The sequence below is a fragment of the Hylobates moloch genome, unplaced genomic scaffold (assembly GCF_009828535.3).
Source record: "Hylobates moloch isolate HMO894 unplaced genomic scaffold, HMol_V3 SCAFFOLD_2, whole genome shotgun sequence".
NCBI lineage: Eukaryota > Metazoa > Chordata > Mammalia > Primates > Hylobatidae > Hylobates > Hylobates moloch.
In genome coordinates this window covers 64575430-64598309 of record NW_026652277.1, presented here as the reverse complement: position 1 = coordinate 64598309, position 22880 = coordinate 64575430, and the positions used below count along the sequence as shown (strand labels likewise).

General features: G+C 37.5%; 1 protein-coding gene across 2 annotated transcripts in view; it reads left to right on the top strand.

Moving 5' to 3' along the window:
• Positions 1 to 22880, top strand: part of SCFD2 (sec1 family domain containing 2) — a 500388-nt gene that overhangs the window by 57790 nt on the left and 419718 nt on the right. For both annotated transcript variants that reach the window (XM_058434181.1, XM_032150992.2), the window contains exon 3: positions 9619 to 9746. In XM_058434181.1, coding sequence (XP_058290164.1) covers positions 9619 to 9746 — 128 coding nt within the window. The remainder of the gene's footprint in view (positions 1 to 9618; positions 9747 to 22880) is intronic.

Below are 22880 nucleotides of genomic sequence, written 5' to 3'. Positions count from 1 at the left end.
GGACACAGGAAGGGGAACATCACATTCCGGGGACTGTTGTGGGGTGGGGGGAGGGGGGAGGGACAGCATTAGGAGATATACCTAATGCTAAATGACAAGTTAATGGGTACAGGAAATCAACATGGCACATGGATACATATGTAACAAACCTGCACATTGTGCACATGTACCCTAAAACCTAAATTATAATTTAAAAAAATAATAATAATAGGAGCAATGCAAATTCCTATTTCAGCTGAACCAAAACTCAAGCTGGTTTTTAATCAATTTGTTTTTACCAGTGAAGAGAAAATAAGCTATAATAATTTTCAACACATCAAGTTTTTCCAAGGCTTTGAAGCTTCATACAAATGTGCATATAGACACAATGGTGTCATCTACCAAAGTGATAGATACTGGAGTCACTGTGTAATCATTGCATATAAGATGATGCTGATTGAAATGAACCTTCTTCATGGAGGTGAGTGACAGAAGGGTGAAGCAGTCAGATACCTTTGCTTCTAAGAGCCTCTGTAAGACTGTCACTAACTCTTTGTCCTAGAGTTCCTTGACACATGAATTAATCCTTAACTTTCCATGGCTTGAATTTGAGCCAAAACACACAGAAGTAATCAATCCAGCCTAGAGTTCTCCAGTGGAGCAAGTGCTGGTCTGTGTACTAGATCATGGACTAACGTATAGGAACTCAAAGTATATCTTTTAGAGTCAGAAAAATGTGGCAGAGAAGGGATATGTGTTTGGTTTTTAAGTAATCTAATTGTGTTATTGATTTAAAATCCTCATACTGAGTTAATCCATTTGTGCATTAGAAATCTATATGAAAAACAGTCTTTCTTATGCTTTACTGTTTTCTAAGAGGAAATTATTAATATGTTTGTGTTGATTACGGTGTTAATCATTAATGGGCTGATAGAGAGTAGGAATAAAAAATGTTTATACTGAGATGAAGCTCAAATACTCTCTATTTTATATGATGGTTAAACAGTTACTATGTTTTTACCTAGTCCGTTTTTTAAGGGTGGATTATTTGTGCCTCTCCTTTGTAGACCATATAGGGTAACTTTCTGATGTTGCCATGCCATTTGTAAGCTATCATCGTGCTGGTGGGAGTGTGTTTTAGCGTGCTAATGCATTATAATTAGCGTATAATGAGCAGTGAGGACAACCAGAGGTCACTTTCATCGCCATCTTGGTTTTGGTGGGTTTTGGTCAGCTTCTTTACTGCAAGCTAAAACAGCTTGCAGTAAGGTCTTCATGATCTGTACCTTGTGCTGACCTCCTATCTCATCCTGTGACTTAGAATGCCAAGCCATTTGGGAATGCAGCCCAGCAGGTCTTAGCCTTATTTTACCCAGTCCTTATTCAAGATGGAGTTACTCTGGTTCAAACGCCTCTGACAAGCGTTTAGGTGTCAGAGGTTAGGTGTTGCACTTTCCCAAAGTTCTCAGTCTGTTTTTATCACCCTGCTGGAGTGTGCTCAGTTTCACCTTCCCTGCTAGATGGCTAGCTCCATGCGGGCAGGGTGTGGGAGGATGCTCACAGCCATGTTTCCAGCATCCATGCCCAGCTCACAGAAAGTGCTTATATTTTGAAAGAAAGAATGAACAAAGGGCTGCTTTCCAGTGCCAAAGGACTCTGTCACATATCTTGCACTTAGCTGCTTTTGCTTCTATTGAGATGAAGATTAATTGGTACATTTGTTAAAGATGAGGTAATTGTTTTAAAAGGTAGTCAAGAGGAAAGATGACTATTGAAGCCTCTGTGAATAATTTAATTAGAAAACCTACCTTCAGAGCTCATTAAGCTCACCCCTCATGGAAGCCATCATTCCCTGCTATGAAAAACTATGACTCAACTTGCCCTCTGTTTAAAATTAGTTGAAATTGTTTGGGGTTTTGTTGTCATTGTATTTCTGTTGGAATACTGTGACTATTATTGCATATCCTGTGATTAAGCTTAACTTCCTGTGCATGCCATGAAGAAACTAAGTTTAGTCACAAGATAATGGTGCGCATTCACATTTCACCCTCATCTCTTAATTGCATGCCTTCTACTTGATTGAAGTATCACCATGATTCAACATTCAACCACCTTTTAAAAATTTTGCTGTCTTTTTTCTATTTTATTTGGTGATGAATATTTCCTGTTAGTTTCTAGCAGACTGCATTTGACATTTCATACATGCCAACCCAAGGCAGCTTCTAAGATTTCATTCAGAGTTGAGTAATTCTGGTGAATAAAGAGCCAGGAATGAACTGAAATGACCATATTTTCATGTACAGAAGTTTTTTGAGAGAGCTTAAAGAGCTATTTGTAGCAGGTTATTATTATGTGTATGTCATTGGTCTTCTTCAAACATGACAATTTGTAAAAACAGTTTGGTTTTTAAGAATTCAGAATAATTTATCAAAAAATGACAATTAGTATGTATTGGCATTTTAAATAGTTACTGACAATATAGAAACTACTTATATTTCATAGAATAAATATTCTACTTTCATGTTGTATATCTCAAGGAACCTATTTTAACAAATTAAATTGTATTTTAGTAGCTACAATGAATTCAGTTTATGTCTTTTGAAACCATGATATTAAAAACAGAAAAAAGGAAAGAAATTGTTTAATTGGAATCACAAGCTGTTGGTAATTTTTTTGTTGTTAATTCTTTTTATTGATGTCACTGGACTTGTGAAAAAGAAAAAGAGGTTTAATAAAAGAAACAGCAGCATGGGATATTCACTCATCTTTTGCTGACCTTTGGAAAGTTAATCAAATTCGTGCATGTGAAGTTTGAGGACCATGGCATAATGGAAATCTTATTTTTATTTTTTATTGATTTTTTGAGACAGAGTTTTACTCTTGTCTCCCAGACTGGAGTGCAGTGGTGCAATCTCAGCTCACTGCAACTTCCACCTCCCAGGTTTAAGTGATTTTCCTACCTCAGCCTCCCAAGTAGCTGGGATTGCAGGCGTGCACCACCATGCCCAGCTAATTTTTGTATTTTTAGTAGAGATGGGGTTTCACCATGTTGACCAGGCTGGTCTCCAACTCCTGACTTCAGGTGATCCGCCTGCCTTGGCCTCCCAAAGTGCTGGGATTACAGGCGTGAGCCACCACACCCTGCCTGGAAACCTTATAAATATAGCTTGTTGGGGACCCAAGGAATCTCAGAAATTGGCATTTAGTTCAAGCCTTTTATTTTACAGAACAGTGTAGAATTATGGTAAACAGATGGATTTTGGAGTTCACAGGAACCTGAGTTCAAACCCTAATTTATTGTGCATGTAATTTGGGTAAACTATTTTATCTCGTTTAGAATCAGTTTTTTCACTTATGAAATGGAGTCAATGATACTTATCCTGAAAGGTTGTTGTTATTAAATGAGATAATATAGTCATGCTGCCTATAACATAGTTTTCAATAAGTGAAAATGATAACATTAGTAATACCTGTAAGGGGATATAAAGCACCAAACAGACTAACCAGGTTACAGAAGCGGCCCATTGGCACTTCCAATGGTGGACCTGAGCTCTAACCCTCCTTTTTAATTTTTGTAATATAATGAGATGTTAGGCAAGTCATTTCATTTTTGTCTCAATTTTATCAGTGTTAAAAATAAGTAGAGACGGGTGGGCCTGGTGGCTCATGCCTGTAATCCCAGCACTTTGGGAGGCCAAGTCAGGTGGGTCACCTGAGGTCAGGAGTTCGAGACCAGCCTGTCCGACACGGTGAAACCCTGTCTCTACTAAAAATACAAAAATTAACCAGGCGAGATGGCACGTGCCTGTAATCCCAGCTATCTGGGAGGCTGAGGCAGGAGAATCACTGGAACCTAGAAGGTGGAGGCTGCAGTGAGCTGAGATCATGCCACTGCATTCGAGTCTGGGTGACAGAGCGAGACTCCTTCTAAAAAAAAAAAAAAAAAAAAAGAGGATATTTCCCTTTCTTTCTTTCCCAAGGACATGTACATAGAGCTAGACTGGAAATAATGCCTGTAAGGCAATTTAGACTAGTTTTTTGCTTTTTCAGTTATATGAATGATATATATGTAGAATGATTAAAAATTCATCAAAGTCTTCTTGGAGGGAAACATTTAAGGAAAAAGGCTGAATAAAAGTGGAAAATTAGCATTGTGTAGCCAAGTGACTGTCAATGGCTAATGGTGACCCACAAGGGGAATAGTATGATGTTGCTTAAAACAAAAGTGTGCAGAGTTCTTAGAGCTTTACCTGCTTCAGGAATTAATCTGGATCTACTTTACTCTTCACTCCATTCCATCCTGTCCTTTGTGGGACCCATGTGTGAACTTAAAGGATATTACGGATTTGAAAAGAAAACCAACATGAAAAGTGAAAAACAATTGATATTCTGCATAATTGATTCTCTTTGATGATTTGCATAATATAAGCATAGCGTGGTATAGTATTAAGATTACTGGGTTTAGAAGCCATTTGCCTCAGTTGTGATTTTGCCTTTTACAGATTGAGGGTACTTAAATCAGTCAGTTGCCTCTCTGAGGCTCTTTAAATTGTATTTAAGGAGCTTCAGATAATAGTTTAGCTCAGGAGATGAGGATCAAATGAGATGTAAGAAGTTTTGTAAATTCTGAAATGCTTTTGAAATAGAATGGAGTGATGGTATTTGAAACTATATTTAACATTATATTTTATTCACTTTTCAAAAATTTTCCTTAATTTGGCCATCAGGAAAAAAAAAAACAACTCTTTTAGGGTGGGCCTGATTATCAAAAAGATGTTGACCAGCTGTTCCTGAACTTAAGATAAAAGATTAAGCTAGATGAACAAGATTTATAGTAGAGCACAAAGGGTTTAGGTATAAATAGAGTCTAATCACAGTTTTGATTTGTTTGAAGCTGTAGTGTTTTTCTCAGGAATATTATAAATTTTTCTTTAGGTGCTTTTAAAAACTAAAAATAGATTTTTCATCTCTCTGTATTGGGTTAGGTAGAGTCCTGCTGAAGGTATAAAGATGATTAATATTACCTCTAATATTTGCTTCTGACCCAAGAGTTGTACAACCATTTAATAAGTCAGTCTGGAAATAGAATATAGAATCTGAACTCCTTGTACAAGTAATAACTGTAGTTTTACAATAATTAAATTGAAGAGATAAGCTGAAACAAAAGTCATTGCTTAAAAGTCTTTGTAAGAAAAACACTAACTTTCTATAGCTGTCTGTTTTGAAGTAAGCTATAGTATGGTTCTTAATTTTATTCCTGAAAAATAAAAATTATTTACATCAACCTGTCATATATAGGGAGATTGCTTGAGTTGGAGTTTTCAGTGTGTATGAATTCTACATTATCTATTGTTGACCTTTTCATATTAGAAAATGAAGTCACTGACAGTGATTGTACATATATGTACACAAGTAGTGGGGGAAGACTACTGCAGTTCTACAAAAGGCTTCTTTCTATATCTTACAAGAAAATTCTGCCCTTTGATTTTTCTTTTATTGCTACTGCTGCTGCTACTACTAGTGCTGTAGCACTTATGTGTCAGGATTTGTTCTAGGTGCTTTAGATGTATTAGCCCATTTGATTCTTGTAACAGCTTACTGAATATGTACTATTACCATCCCCATTTAAGAGAGGAGAAAACATGTACAGAGAGAATTTCTCCTAGGGACATAGAGCTAGTAAGTGGCAAAATGGTACCTTGTGTTGTTTGGTCCAGAATCTATGCTCCTGCCACTCTGCAGTCTTGCCTAGTAATAATCTACCACATTGGCCATTGTATATAGTCCTCTCTGTATTGCTTATTTCCCCAGTAGGAAAACAGAAAGTTTTGCACAGTTGGAGATGATAAAGATTTACATATAATCCATTATTGCAATTATAGTATGGATTTCAGTTAACTTTTCTTGACATAAAGTTTAGTATCAGGAGTTGATTTCATCTGAAAATTCAGTTGTATGAAATACTGCCTATTGGATCAACTTTTATGAGCATATTAGAGAAAGGCAGTGACTTAACTCCCATGCTCAACTCAGATGCCGATATAGGTGTACATGTGTGAATTATCACATTGCAGTAATAGAGTGACTTGGTGAAGAAGTGGGTGCAGGAGACAAAAGAAATACCAGTAAGTATGACTTTGACCTACTTCAGTGCCAATTATTCAGAGAACCTTAATTAACTTGTAAATGTTCCCTTGATAAACTTAAAATGACCATGTGTAATGTGAAGTTCGTATGATGTGTTTAGAAAACTGTTTAGGACAGGAAGCAGGCATTAGGAACTCTCACACATATCTAGACATTCAGAATTTTTTTTTTTTTTTTTTGAGACGGAGTCTCATTCTGTTGCCTAGGCTGGAGTGCAGTGGTATGATTGTGGCTCACTGCAACCTCCACCTCCCGGGTTCAAACAATTCTCCCGCGTCAAACTCCTGAGTAGCTGGGATTATAGGCACACACCACCACTCCTGGTTAATTTCCGAATTTTATTAGGGGTGGAGTTTCTCCATGTTGGTCAGGCTGGTTTCAAACTCCTGACCTTGTGATCTGTCCGCCTTGGCCTCCCAAAATGCTGGAATTACAGGTGTGAGCCACCGCACCCGGCCCAGAATTGTTTATATCAGCAAAACAATTTTTAAGAAAACATGACCTGAGTACGTATCACTGTTAGAGTCATGGAAACTATGTATTTCTTTTAAAATATTTTAACAGACAAGAGCCAGATAGTACAAGCTTCAAGTGACTTTAGTACATCTGTACTAATCAAGATTGTATGAATAAGCATACTCAGTGTAATTAAGTGACTCTTGAACATAGTGAATTAAAGACCATGAATATAAGACAATACCACTTATAACAACAGTAATACTCGTGACAACTACAACCACCACCACCACACAACTTACATTTATTGTGAATCAGGAAAATGCTTTAAATGAATTATATTATTTAATCCTACAACAACCCTGTGAATTCACTATTATAACTTCCAACTCCACAGATACCAAAAAGAGAGCATTATGTGCACAGTTACACAATTAACAAGTATCATTTATTCAGTATTTACTGAGTGTACCCACCAGAGATCTGCAGTGTTCTAGGTAGTGAAGAATTAGCAATGAGTAAAAGAAAGTCCCTGCCTTCATAGAAGAGACCCCACCTTTTATGAGAGAGACAAACAACAAATGAACGTGGAAACATAATAAGTCAGCTGGTAACTAGAATTATGTAGAACAGTAAAGCCCAGTAAGTAGACAAGAGAGTGCTAGCATAAGGTGCTGTGATAGGCATTGTCACTTTTTTAAGCAGGGCAGTAAGGGGAGACCTCTCTGATAAGGTGATATTTTAGCAGATACCTGGAGGGAGAGAGATATTTGTAGGAAGAGTGTTCCTGTGCTTGGAATACGGGAGAAGAATGGTCTAGGAGGCCATGTATTTGGAGTGAGTGAGGAGGAGCATGGTTGGAGTTCAAACCCAGATTTATCTAACTGCGGAGTCCATAAACCGCTACACCAATCTGATGGGGCAACCACAACGTTACCTAACTTACTGTGATCTTAGAGATGAATTAGCCAGATACATATTCTCATGGAAAAGAGGAGGGTAGTGACATTCTACTCTGAAAGTTCTGGGTTGCATTGAGACTTACGTGATAAATCCCTGTGTTTTGTGGAGAGGTATTTTTGAGACTAGAGAACAATTATGAAGCATAAGTTTGGGAAACTGGGATTGTAACTCCCATGCTCAGAATTCTTCCATGGTTCTTCAGTTGCCTGCAGAGCTTTAGAGAAATTAAGTAACTTTCTGAAAGCCTCATAGCAAACAGACCTGCTTTTGAATTATGATAAAGACTGTATTCATAGCTGCTGAGCTATGCTGCTCTTCTCAAAGTGTGAAATCAATCACATGCTCCTTGGCTTCCTGTCACCTACATATCAAAGTTGACATGACTTGGCAAGGAATGCAGAACCCCCAGAGTGTGGCTTCACCTTCTTTTATGCTCTCCTTCCACTGCCCCTCCCCGTGCACCTTGGCATGCAACAGAACAGTGCTCCTCAGGGTCATGTTCCTAGAATTTTTTGCATTCTGAAATGTCCTTCTTTCTCTTGTTTTGTAACCAAGATTTTATATCTTTCTTGAAGCCTTTTTTTTTTTTTTTTTGCCATTTTCTTCCCAGATTGAGTTTTAACTTCTTCCCAGGCTGCTTTTAGAGCTTATGTATCTTTGTACTTGCTCATCATTTCCAGTAGAAAGTCATTCCTTCAGTCCCTGTCCTCCCAGCTAGGATTACGCTTGCATAAAAACCTATGCAAGCATTGACCATGGCTTTTATTACCACACTTTTTTAGTAATTTATTTGCTTTTGTATCTGCCTTGTCTTCTAAACTATGCCATTCAAAGCTTTTTAAAAATCTATATCCCAACCAAATATAGGGCTCGGCATGTAGTTTACCTGCTTACTTAAATTAACTTAAGAATATTAGATGCAGAGTTACAATGATGACAGATTTGATCAGATTAAAACAAGTGGAGTATGTTGAGCAGTAATATTAGTTCATTATGGAGAAATAGATGACAATAAAAACTATTCAATGAAAGATTATAATGTGTCAGGCATTAAACTCAGTGTAAAAATATATCATTCTATTATTCAATATCAAATTCAAATTTGGAAGATATGTCTTATTAGGTATAACTTTAAAACTAAATTAAAATGTTAGTAGATGTAACTTTAAAACTAAATTTAAAAATGTATTTATTTTTGAACTATTACTAAGTGGATAGTAGGAGAGTGAGTGGAGCTTTAATTGGAGGAAAAAGTCTTCAGAAAGGGACAGAAGTCATCCTTGTCTCTTTGTATTCAGTTTTTAAAACGTTACTACAAATGTGTATACTTGGCTACATGGCAGAGATCTTCCGGAAAGAACACTGCCCTCATTTATAATTTGGACATAGCATGTTGGGTGAGACAGAGGGCTATTGGGGAAGTGAGCCCAGATGAGACCTTGCATATAATGCAGTGCTTCGTGCTGTTATCAACGGTTAATTGTAAAGGTTTTAGTAACTACCATCCTTCCAACCTAAGGCCCAAAGTGGGATACTTCAGGCCGTGGTTACTTAGCATAATTCCTGATTTTCATTTAGTAGGAAGCCTACTAATTAGGAAGTCTATTGAGTAATTTTTGAATGAAATGCTCATTGTTGATTGCTTTGTTTCTTGGACAAGTATTTAATCTCAAATTGATATAGTGCTTATAATCACTGATAAATCATTTTGAGTCATGCATTTAATTTTGGCTTATATAACATTTATGTTACTCTATTGATGTTGAGTTGCATTCTGAAAGATTTAAGTGTAAAATCTTTAAAAAAATTTATCACATAGTTTTCCCACACTTCTCATCACACAGTACAGCTTTTCTTCCCTTTTTTTCACTTGATTTTATTGTTTCCTTAATTTCTCAATATTTTCTGCCAATTATGTGAATTAGACATTATTTAATCCTAATACTTAGAGTCTATCAGTAGGAAAGACTACATTAATGCTCAAAAATATATTTTAAAAAGTATTTTGCTTTCAACCCTTTCCGGTATCCAGTAGAAATTTATTCTAAAGTTCTTTTTGTGGTTTTCCTGCAGTGACATCACAGCCAAAGCCCTGTGGGAAGCTTTACTGAACACTAAGCACAAAGAGGCAGTGATGGAAGTTCGGAGACATCTAGTGGAAGCGGCAAGCAGAGAAAACCTGCCAATCAAGATGAGTATGGGTAAGCCTAAACCTAGGACACAGGCAGCCTCTGAGGAAGCTTATTTAAACCTGTTCTGAATTGTGGGCCAACCTAGCCAACATGGAATCTAGGTCAAAGTAGTAATGACTTTTGTATACTGTTGAAAGAATAGGGAAGGAGTATGTGCACACTGCCCTTGGGCTCAGCAATGACCACTTTTCTTAGACTCAGCTTTGGGAACTCTCTAGGAGAGTTTTTGCTTACAAAGAATAATTATTTTAGTTTCTTATTGATCTATTTTAGAACTATCAAAATTGGTCTGGACTACCTCTCCTTAATTCTATTCTACCCCTACTCCCTTTTTTTCCCCCATTCTTCCCCTATTCCCCCACTTATGGTGGGTAAAAGTGCTCTTATTTCTTTTGAATTAGTGAATGAAATGGTACTGAGAAAACAATTGAGCAGTCAGACATGGTCTGGCCTAGTCCCTCACCCTTAGAGTCCTAATTGTCAAGTCACATCAGTGTTATTTCTTCTTCACCAGGAATCACATACGTAATTTTTCTATTTCTCGTTTTTTTTTCACATCCAGCTTTGTCTTTGGTATTAGATGAATATGATTGCAATGGAATTTAAGTTTTAAATGGCTTTTTTTCTTTTGATCAAAAAGTCAGAGAACCACAGAACTAATGCGTTGATTTTAGAAAAAAAATTTGGCTTTTAATTTTTTTGTTTTAAAAAATATTAAATAATTTTATTGATACAGAAATATTTAAATATGGATATTGAATCTGGTTAATAGGTAGAATTTGTTTCTGGAAGCTTGCAAAATTTTATTTTTCTCTTTTAAAAATATAGTTTCTCTCTTATAATCTGTTCTTAGGTATTCAGTGAATATTAGTACATTTTACTGGATGGGAAAATTTTTCTTTGCTGAGATTCATAGCCCAAGTTCTTGATTACACATGGGGGCAAAAATCAAACTAAGTTGAAATAGAACAAAACTTGAAAGTAGCAGAATATGGATGAATCTAGGAGGAAAAATGTTACAGCGTTATAACATGAAAAAAATACGACTTTTAGTGTATTAGGTGACTATATTTGAGGGCTTCAAGGAACATAATGATGATAAGAAAAGTGAAATAACTAACCATTATTGAGAACTTACAGTATGCTAGGTCTTTGGACTCTTTATATGTGTTATCTTATTTCATTCTTAGAGTAATTCTATGAGACAGATACTATTAGTATCCCATTTTTCAGATAAGGAAACTGAAACAGAGAAAAATAAGTTGCCCAAGGCCGTATATCTGATAAGTGGTAGGACTGGAATTCAAATCCAAGAATTTTGATGCCACATAATATGCACTTTATTTATAAAATCATCCTAATTTATATAGCCAATGCCAGAAGTGGTTTTGAAGGGTGAGAGCTCTTTTACTAGTTTTGAATTAATAAATGAACTATCATACTAAAAACAATTTAGCAGACAGACATGCCCTAGCCTGGTCCCTCTCCCTTAGAGTGGGTCTCAAATTTGCCGCACTGAGACATCCTGGCATTTGACTATTAATTCTCTTTCCTTTCTTCCTCCTTTTTCCTTCCTTCTGTCCCTCCATCTCCCAGCCCCTTCTCTCCTTTCCTTTCCATAGTCCTAGGTACACATTAGTAGCAAGTGTATTTACCTCATTGAGCGTCTTATTCTTAAGTATGTTGAAACAAGAACTAATTAATATTGTGAATCGGCCGGATGCAGTGGCTCACGCCTGTAATCCTAGCACTTTGGGAGGCCGAGGCAGGCGGATCACGAGGTCAAGAGATGGAGACCATCCTGGCCAATATGGTGAAACCCTGTTTCTCCTAAAAATACAAAAATTAGCTGGGTGTGGTGGCGCGCTCCTGTAGTCCCACCTACTCAGGAGGCTGAGGCAGGAGAATCGCTTGAACCCAGAAGGCAGAGGTTGCAGTGAGCTGAGATTGCGCCACTGCACTCCAGCCTGGCAACAGAGCGAGACGCTGTTTTTAAAAAAAAAATTGTGAATCAAGGAAAGTAGGAATGCACAAAGGGTCTTGATGTTAAGCTTAATTTATATTGTGTTTCAGTGATACAACATTATGATACTATCACAGAGCATAAATCAATTTTTATTACTCGATTCAGGACTCTTAAAAGAGCAACAAACTACTTTTCTAAAGGGCTGTATCTTTGAAAAATAAGCAGAGCCACAAATTTTTTAAAAGGACAGGTAATCCCATAAGCAATTCACATTTAAATGTTTGAGTTTTCTGTCAATCAAAAAAAAATTTTTTTTTAAGATAGAATTGTTTGCTTTATCCCACAACTCTAGATAGGGGCTGGGGTGAGAGTGGGAAGAAGAAAGAAGGAAAAAAACAGAGGATTCAGAGGATTGTTAGCAAACTTCTGTTGTAAGAAGGACCAAAAAGATTGATTCAAAGCATACTCCATCCATGTGCCAACTACTCTTTAGTAACAGATAACACAGTATGGCTGCTCATTTTTGCTTCATATAACTAGCCAGAATTTCTTGTGTCTCATTTTCATGTATAAACAGATTCATAACTATGAACAGTAAGGAAGAGAACTGGAACTTGTAAACATAATAAAACATTGATTTTTGAAAACTGTCTATCATATAGCTTATCATACAGCGTTTAAAACTATAAAATATATTTTAAACTATGCACAATTCACCCATCCTTGCTATAGTTTCTACTGAAGTATAAATTTTTCTGACTGTGATAAAGGCTTCTAGTATTTTTGAGATGTTAAACAGATTTTAATTACAGACCCAGGATTCCCTTGTATTTAAATTTATGGGGAGGGATCCCATGATTGAAACCTCAGATCTTAAATATAAAATTTCTCAGTACAAGGTAAATTCATGTTAAAATGTTATGAGCACCAAGAGAAATAAACATCATCTACTTAAAGGAAAAATGTTTAATTGCTAAAAGACAGAGAAAAATTCATTTTATCATTGCACATATAAACATGTCATCTTTCTGAGAGCTTGTTATTAGTCAGTTAACTAAATAGATATGTTCCAGAAAAGTGACTTTGAAAACACTGAAATGCAGTTGTATTTTTCCCACTGGCTTTCATAATGAAAAATGTATTCTGAAAGTAACGAAACAAATAGACCATAAGAAATCAATTTGTTTAAGTCTAAAATGACCACTCACAGAAGAAATGAGTAGATGATGCCCATCTCAAACTCTGGTACATTTTACGGAGAATCTTCCACTGGATTATGATTGTGGTTGAGGAACTTCACGTATCTGTCCTATAGTTCTCTACAAAGTGGACATATTCCCCAGTGTTTAATGGGTGACAGAAATATTAGAGCCGAGTGAAACAGATATCTTTATGATACTGTCTTTTCTTTGTAGCCAGAGTTCTTGAAAGAGTGTCCTATGCTTGATGCCTCTGTTTCTTTATTATTTTCTTACTAATGTAGTGCAGTCTGGCTCATGACGCTTTTTTACTGGAAAGCCTCCCAGACCACTAAATATAAGGACATTTTTGCCAGTCACCATCCTTCTCGACCTCTTTGCAGCATTCACTACTAGACTTTGCCACTTTCTTATATGTCTCTCTGTGTTTTCTGTGACTTTAGCCTCTTCTGATTGTGATGGAGTATAAAGTCAATTATATCTGAGAGTGAATCACAGTTCTGCCACTTATTAGCCAAACTTCAATTTCTTTGTCCATAAAATGGGGGAAATAGCTATTTTCTGAAGGAGAATAAAAGCTCTGAGCAGAGTGAAGTTATGACTGTCAAGCAAACTGGAATGAGTAAGCTATAGTTACAGTCTCTGCCTATGGGAAAATCTATACACGGGAAACTTAAATTATAAGAAGGTTATTTGATGAGAGTGAAAGCAAAGCAAACAGATCAAGTTAGATTATTTCCCCTTTCTTTCTCGGAAATGTACTAATTCATTCTTTCTACTTCACTCATCTTTTTCTAGGCTTTATGCTAAATATCTCCCTCCTGATAACCCTATCTTTTTTTAAGCAGAATTCTAAATAGTTTTTCCATGTTCAGCCTGGCTATAATTCCATTGCATTCCCTCTTTCCTGACTCTGTTCATTCCTCCTGACTCCTCCTCCCTGCACTGCCAACATCCTCTTGACTGTATTTGGGATTCCTAATCCTCTGTGGTCACACTTTTATGGAAAAAATCTCTGGAGTTACATGTCTAGATGATAATATGATCCATTACAAGGTGATACTTCTTAATTTGCTCTCCTAGTTCTGGGACGTCTTAGTGTCAGCCGTATAAACTCACCACTATTCTCTCTTTTCCAAATTAAATATGATGAGTTCTTTCAACCATTTGGGAAAAGACAAGCCTTTCCCACCTTTTACTTCTAGTTTTAAGTCACTGGCAGAGCTCTAGTTTGTTAACATCCCTCCTAAAATGTGAATTCCAGAACTGAACAAAGATGTTGTCTTGTTTTTCCCCTATTTTGAACACTGTACAGTGCTTCTCTTTTTTTCTTTTTTTGAGACGAGGTCTTTTTTTTTTTTTTTTTTTAGGTAAAATTTTTATTTTTATTTTTTTATTGTTATACTTTAGGTTTTAGGGTACATGTGCACAACGTGCAAGTTTGTTACATATGTATCCATGTGCCATGTTGTTTTGCTACACCCATTAACTCGTCATTTAGCATTAGGTATATCTCCTAATGCTGTCCCTCCCCCCTCCCCCTACCCCACAACAGTCCCCGGAGTGTGATGTTCCCCTTCCTGTGTCCATGAGTTCTCATTGTTCAGTAGCCACCTATGAGTGATAACATGCGGTGTTTGGTTTTTTGTCCTTGCGATAGTTTACTAAGAATGATGTTTTCCAGTTTCATCCATGTCCCTACAAAGGATATGAACTCATCATTTTTTATGGCTGCGTAGTATTCCATGGTATATATATGACACATTTTCTTAATCCAGTCTATCGTTGTTGGACATTTGGGTTGGTTCCAATTCTTTGCTATTGTGAATAGTGCCACAATAAACATACGTGTGCATGTGTCTTTATAGCAGCATGATTTATAGTCCTTTGGGTATATACCCAGTAATGGGATGGCTGGGTCAAATGGTATTTCTAGTTCTAGATCCCTGAGGAATCGCCACATCCACAATGGTTGAACTAGTTTACAGTCCCACCAACAGTGTAAAAGTGTTCCTATTTCTCCACATCCTCTCCAGCACCTGTTGTTTCCTGACTTTTTAATGATGGCCATTCTGACTGGTGTGAGATGGTATCTCACTGTGGTTTTGATTTTCATTTCTCTGATGGCCAGTGATGATGACCATTTTTTCATGTGTCTTTCGGCTACATAAATGTCTTCTTTTGAGAAGTGTCTGTTCATGTCGTCTGCCCACTTTTTGCCTGGGGTTGTTTGTTTTTTTCTTGTAAATTTGTTTGAGTTCATTGTAGATTCTGGATATTAGCCCTTTGTCAGATGAGTAGGTTGCAAAAATTTTCTCCCATTCTGTAGGTTGCCTGTTCACTCTGATGGTAGTTTCTTTTGCTGTGCAGAAGCTCTTTAGTTTAATTAGATCCCATTTGTCAATTTTGGCTTTTGTTGCCATTGCTTTTGGTGTTTTAGACATGAAGTCCTTGCCCATGCCTATGTCCTGAATGATATTGCCTAGGTTTTCTTGTAGGATTTTAATGGTTTTAGGTCTAACATTTAAGTCTTTAATCCATCTTGAATTAATTTTTGTATAAGGTGTAAGGAAGGGATCCAGTTTCAGCTTTCTACATATGGCTAGCCAGTTTTCCCAGCACCATTTATTAAATAGGGAATCCTTTCCCCATTTCTTGTTTTTGTCAGGTTTGTGAGACAAAGTCTTGCTCTGTTGCCCAGGCTGGAGTGCAGTGGCGTGATCTCGGCTCACTGCAACCTCTGCCTCCTGGGTTCAAGCGATTCTTCTGCCTCAGCCTTCCGAGTAGCTGGGATTACAGGCCCGTGCCACCATGCCCGGCTAATTTTTGTATTTTTATCTAGTAGAGACAGGTTTTCACCATGTTGGCCAGACTGGTCTCAAACTCATGACCTTGTGATCTGCCCGCCTCGTCCTTCCAAAGTGCTGGGATTACAGGTGTGAGCCATCGCGCCCGGCTTGTGCTTCTCTTAATAAAGCCCCAGATAAGATTTGTGATTTTTGTTTTCCACCAATGCCACACTTACTTTCATTTCTGAATTTCAACATTTAGCCGTATTGGCTTTGAAAAACAGCAATACATCAAAATACTTTAAAATTTTGTTGGATACATGTTTTTTAAAAACAGCATTGAGAGTGTTCTACTTCCTGTTTTTGATACTTGAGTTTATCCAGTTCTGGCTGAATAATAGCTGTGTTTTTGATCACATTTATATTTTTGCCTTCACGGGAAAAATTTTCTCTGAGGTTAAGAGGAGCATGTGGGCATGCAAATCTCTTTGTTATGTGTGTGGAAGAGAGAGAAAGAGAGAGAGAGAGGGATGGGAGGAGAAAGAGTGAGAAATGGATGGGGGGATGGGGAGATTGCCCAACTTTGCAAAAAGGATAAGTTAAAACCTAGTAAGACTAACATACCATGTGATATATGGTCATTTATAAAGGATGAGAACATCTGGCTGCCTCATAAGAGACATATACTGATTATTGACTCACACAAATCTTTGTTTTCATATATTAGTTGATACCACAATTTGGAGAATGGGGAAGGGAATTAACTTTTATTGAATAGCTACTTTGTTTCAGGTACTATAACAGAAGTTTTGCATAGTTTGTTTCATTTAATGCTCCCAGTAGTATAAATTTGGTAATTTTTTAAAAGTCCCATTTCACAGGCAAGGAAAACTGAGACCACAAAGGTGAGGTTTCTCTTCCAGGATTACTGTGCCAATTGTTAAGTTCTTGTCTCTCAGATCTAAACTCCCACTTCGTGATGCTGGGACTGGGACTTTCACACCACACTTCAGCTTGCCCAGCTGGATCCCTGTCAGGCTATGCTAATAAGGGGAACTAGAGGGAAACACAAGGCTACAGGAGAAGAAGCAGCCTTCTCCTTCCTTTCTGCTTTCTGTGGACTTTCCTTCTGCTTGTGAGTATCTTGCCAACGGCATACTCCTTCACCACAGCAGTGGCAAGTTTTTCCTGTGGTAGCAGCTGAATCCAGTATGCGGTTCTTCTAACACTTGGAGAACTAGCTTCAGGGCACCCTCTCCTCGGAGGTACCACCCCAGCCAAGTAGTGCTCCATTGTCAGAGGTTTTCTTTCAGTCCCTACGTTTGTAAGTTTTAATAATTTCAATCTCCTGCTTCTGTTTACTCCACACTGGTGGTGGTAGCTACCTCCCTGGTACCTTGGAGTTCTCTTTTTATCCTTTCAATTACCCATTTAACAATTCTGTATGTTAAGTTTTCTCTGTTCATGTCACTGGTGTGTTTAATGTCTTCTGACTGGGTCCTCATTGATGGGTTATATAGCAAGTAAGCCAGGATACGAAGCTGGATCTCTCTGACTTCTATTATCAGGCCTCTTTTTAGAGAGAGGAGTCAAACAACTAGGGATTGGGGGAGGTAGCGTCTACAGAGCTACAAGCTCAGATATGATTATGCCATGCCCCCGCTTATAACCCTTTGGTGGGTCCCTCAGGATAGTATCCAAATGTTTAAGCATGCTGTTTATAAAGATGGTTCTGCCTTCTAGCCTCATGCTTCACCTACCTATTCTCATTGCTTTCCCTCTGTATTACCTATTTCCCTACATGAACTTTTGCAGATCCAGGTCTTTGTTGTCTGTCTGAAATACTTTCATTTGGTTGTTCCTCCAGATCACTCTCCAGCCCTCCATATCTGTGCCTCTGGAGACTGACCTTCATGGACTGCCTCTTCCAGGCTTTGCCTCTCATTTGAGTTTGGCCTATGAGAGGCATAGGCAGGAGATTTAGAGAGTGAGAGGAAAGTATAGTTAGGATATTGTTTGCCTGGCTTCTTCCTGCCAGGATGCAGTTGGCGTGCCATCTTTTTCCTGCCAAGACCTTGACTAATATAACCACTCATCTTCCAGTACACTCATTTGCACACAAAAATGCACATCTTTCCTGTCAAAACCCATCTGATTCTTCATGACTAAATACAGATGTCACTTTCTCTGTGGAACCACATCTGATTTCCTGCTTTTCATTCCCTCAACAGGCTGAATTAATTGCTCTGGCTTCTGAGGACACACAGCTCTTTTTATGGATGCCTTTTTAGCACTTACAATGATGTGATATATAGTTAAGTGTGTGTGGATCAAAAACCTTGCTAGATAGTGTACATGTCATGTCCTTCATTGGCCATTGGCTTGGTACACAGTGAGTGGCTTAGTGCTTGTAGTTTGAATGAATGGATTGCCTGATGAGTATGGGTGGGTAACAGAGAGACAATGAGTATTTCTATTTTCAGTAGAAAGAAGCAGAAATAGTTTTCATTGAATTAATAATTAATAATTATTATTTCTATTTACAAATTTCCTTTCTGATACTTATTGTTCCTTTTGATGTCTCTCTAGCGTCTGATCACGTCTTCTTTGTTGGGTTCTTTTCCCTTTGTCTTCATGTCACTCTGCTCTTCTGATCTCTCCCTCTTTCTGATAATTGTTTTATGCCTTCTGTTACTTCTAGTTTCCTAGAAGGATGTAGATATCTTTGTATCTCCTGTTGTGCCTTGCACATAGATGCTACTTAATGACTGCTACCAATGTTAGAGCCTTATTCTACTTCTACGCTCCACTCCAAAATAAGTAAAAAACATAAAAGCCCATTTCCTATGGTTCAGTATCCTGGGCTTCCCAGTTCTCTCCCAACATTTTCTCTATCATAGCTCTCATCTCTTTGTTTGTACTATTATTATATTACAGCAATTACCACCAGACTCAGAGTAGTTGGGGCTGAGAACTCTTAACTATGCTTCTTAGTATTCTTTGAACCTAACCCAAGAACTTGAACTTACTGTATACCCAAGAAATGTTTATGGAATTAATAAATAAATTCTTGAATTAATAGTGTCAGTTGGTATTTGTTACATATTTATTTAATGGGTTGCTTTTCTATCACTCTCCTGTGGAATCCAAGAGTGACACTGATTTAGAACATAAGTTCTCAAACTTGGTCATAGAACCTGTTTACAGTCTTAAAAACCCAAAGAGTTCCTCAATAATTTTTGTTTATGTGGATTACATCTATTGATATATGTGGGATAGGTGAATGGATAGCTGGATAGATACAAAACAACACACTAGAAAAGAAAGCAAGGAGTATTTAAAAATATTTATTAATTCATATTGAGATAACCCATTATATGTTGACAAAAGTGACATTTTTACAAAAAATAACTAAACTATATTTTCTAAAACAAAATAAGGTAGTGAAAAGAGTGGCATTATTTTACATCTTTGCACATGTCTAATGTCTGACTTCATACAAAACAGCTGGTATTTTGTATTTAAAAGATAATTAGTATGTGTGCTTATTATGTATTAGATCCTGTACATGAATATTTGACAAGGGCATCAAGATGATAAAATGGGAAAGAATAGTGTCAATAAATGCTGCTGGGAAAATTGGATGTCCATATACAAGGAATGAAATTGGACCCTTATGTTACACTATACACAAAAATAAACTCAAAATGGATAAAAGACCTAAATGTAAGATGTGAAACCATAACACTCTCAGAAGAGAACATAGGGAAAAGGCTCTCTGACATTGGCCTTGGCAATGATTTTTTGAAAAAATAAAAAAATTTAAAAAATACATATATATAATAGGTTAATATATAATTAAATATTATTCAGCCTTTGAAAAGGATATCAATTTGCCACAACATGGATGGACTTTAAGCAGACCTGCAGCAGAGGGTCCTGACTGCTGGAAGGAAAACTAACAAACAGAAAGGAGTAGTATCAACATCAACAAAAAGGATGTCCACTCAGAGACGCCAGCCGAAGGTCACCAACTTCAAAGACCAAAGGTAGATAAATTCATGAAGATGGGGAGAAACCAGTGCAAAAAGCCTGAAATTCCAAAAATGAGAACATCTCTTCTCTTCCAAAGGATCACAAATCCTCGCTAGCAAGGGAACAAAACTGGATGGAGAATGAGTTTGACAAATTGACAGAAGAAGGCTTCAGAAGGTGGGTAATAACGAACTCCTCCAAATGAAAGGAGCATGTTCTAACTCAATGCAAGAAAGCTAAGAACCTTGACAAAAGGTTAGATGAATAGCTAACTAGAATAACCAGTTCAGAGAAGAACATAAATGACCTCAAGGAGCTATAAAACATAGCACAAGAACTTCATGGAGCATACACAAGTATCGATAGCTGAATCGATCAAGCAGAAGAAAGGATATCAGAGATTGAAGATCAACTTAATGAAATAAAGCAAGAAGACAGTATTAGAGAAAAGAGAATGAAAAGAAACAAACAAAGCCTCCAAGAAATATGGTACTATATGAAAAGACCAAGCCTACGTTTGATTGGTGTACCTGAAAGTGATGGGGAGAATGGAACCAGGTTGCAAAACGCTCTTCAGGATATTATCCAGGAGAATTTCCCCAACCTAGCAAGACAGGCCAACATTCAAATTCTGGAAATACAGAGAACACCACAAAGATACTCCTTAAGAAGAGCAACCCCAAGACACATAAACGTCAGATTCACCAAGGTTGAAATGAAGGAAAAAATGTTAAGGGCAGCCAGAGAGAAAGCTTGGGTTACCCACTAAGGGAAACCCATCAGACTAACAGTGGATTTCTTGGCAGAATCCCTACAAGCCAGGAGAGAGTAGGGGCCAATATTTAACATATTAAAGAAAAGAATTTTCTTTTATTATTATTATTATTGTGCTTTAAGTTTTAGGGTACGTGTGCACAATGTGCAGGTTTGTTACATAAGTATACATGTGCCATGTTGGTGTGCTGCACCCATTAACTTGTCATTTAGCATTAAGTATATCTCCTAATGCTATCCCTACCCCAGCCCCCACCCCACAACATGCCCAGGAGTGTGATGTTCCCCTTTCTGTGTCCATGTGTTCGCATTGTTCAATTACCACCTATGAGTGAGAACATGCAGTGTTTGGTTTTTTGTCCTTGCGATAGTTTGCTGAGAATGATGGTTTCCAGCTTCATCCATGTCCTTACAAAGGACATGAACTCCTCATTTCTTATGGCTGCGTAGTATTCCATGGTGTATATGTGCCACATTTTCTTAATCCAGTCTATCATTGTTGGACATTTGGGTTGGTTCCAAGTCTTTGCTATTGTGAATAGTGCCGCAGTAAACATACGTGTGCATGTGTCTTTATAGCAGCATGATTTCTAATCCTTTGGGTATATACCCAGTAATGGAATGGCTGAGTCAAATGGTATTTCTAGTTCTACATCCCTGAGGAATCGCCACATTGACTTCCACAATGGTTGAACTAGTTTACAGTCCCACCAACAGTGTAAAAGTGTTCCTATTTCTCCACATCCTGTCCAGCACCTGTTGTTTCCTGACTTTTTAATGATGGCCATTCTAACTAGTGTGAGATGGTATCTGATTGTGGTTTTGATTTGCATTTCTCTGATGGCCAGTGATGATGAGGATTTTTTCATTTGTAAATTGTTTGATTCATTGTAGTTCTGGATATTAGCCTTTGTCAAATGAGCCATTGCAGAATTTTCTCCATTTTGTAGGTTGCCTTTCCAGCTGTGCAGAAGCTCTTTAGTTTAATTCGATCCCATTTGTCAATTTTGGCTTTTGTTGCCATTGCTTTTAGTGTTTTAGACATGAAGTCCTTGCCCATGCCTATGTGCTGAATGGTATTGCCTAGGTTTTCTTCTAGGGTTTTTGTGGTTTTAGATCTAACATGTAAGTCCTTAATCCATCTTGAATTAATTTTTGTATAAGGTGTAAGGAAGGGATCCACTTTCAGCTTTCTACATATGGCTAGCCAGTTTTCCCAGCACCATTTATTAAATAGGGAATCCTTTCCCCATTGCTTGTTTTTGTCAGGTTTGTCAAAGATCAGATAGTTGTAGATATGTGGCATTATTTCTGAGGGCTCTGTTCTGTACCATTGGTCTGTATCTCTGTTTTGGTACCAGTACCATGCTGTTTTGGTTACTGTAGCCTTGTAGTATAGTTTGAAGTCAGGTAGTGGGATGCCTCCAGCTTTGTTCTTTTGGCTTAGGATTGACTTTGCGATGCCGGCTCTTTTTAAATTCCATATGAACTTTAAAGTAGATTTTTCCAATTCTGTGAAGAAAGTCATTGGTAGCTTGATGGGAATGGTATTGAATCTATAAATTACCTTGGGCAGTATGGCCATTTTCACGATATTGATTCTTCCTACCCATGAGCATGGAATCTTCTTCCATTTGTTTTTGCCCTCTTTTATTTCATTGAGCAGTGGTTTGTAGTTCTCCTTGAAGAAGTCCTTCATGTCCCTTGTAAGTTGTATTCCTAGGTATTTTATTCTCTTTGAAGCAATTGTGAATGGGAGTTCACTCATGATTTGGCTCTCTGTTTGTCTGTTATTGGTGTATAAGAATGCTTGTGATTTTTGCACATTGATTTTGTATCCTGAGACTTTGCTGAAGTTGCCTATCAGCTGAAGGAGATTTTGGGCTGAGACGATGGGGTTTTCTAGATATACAATCATGTCATCTGCAAACAGGGACAATTTGACTTCCTCTTTTCCTAATTGAATACCCTTTATTTCCTTCTCCTGCCTGATTGCCCTGGCCAGAACTTCCAACACTATGTTGAATAGGAGTGGTGAGAGAGGGCATCCCTGTCTTGTGCCAGTTTTCAAAGGGAATGCTTCCAATTCTTGCCCATTCAGTATGATATTGGCTGTGGGTTTGTCATAGATAGCTCTTATTATTTTGAGATACATCCCATCAATACCTAATTTATTGAGAGTTTTTAGCATGAAGGGTTGTTGAATTTTGTCAAAGGCCTTTTCCGCATCTATTGAGATAATCATATAGTTTTTGTCTTTGGTACTGTTTATATGCTGGATTACGTTTATTGATTTGCATATGTTGAACCAGCCTTGCATCCCACAGATGAAGCCCACTTGATCATGGTGGATAAGCTTTTTGATGTGCTGCTGGATTTG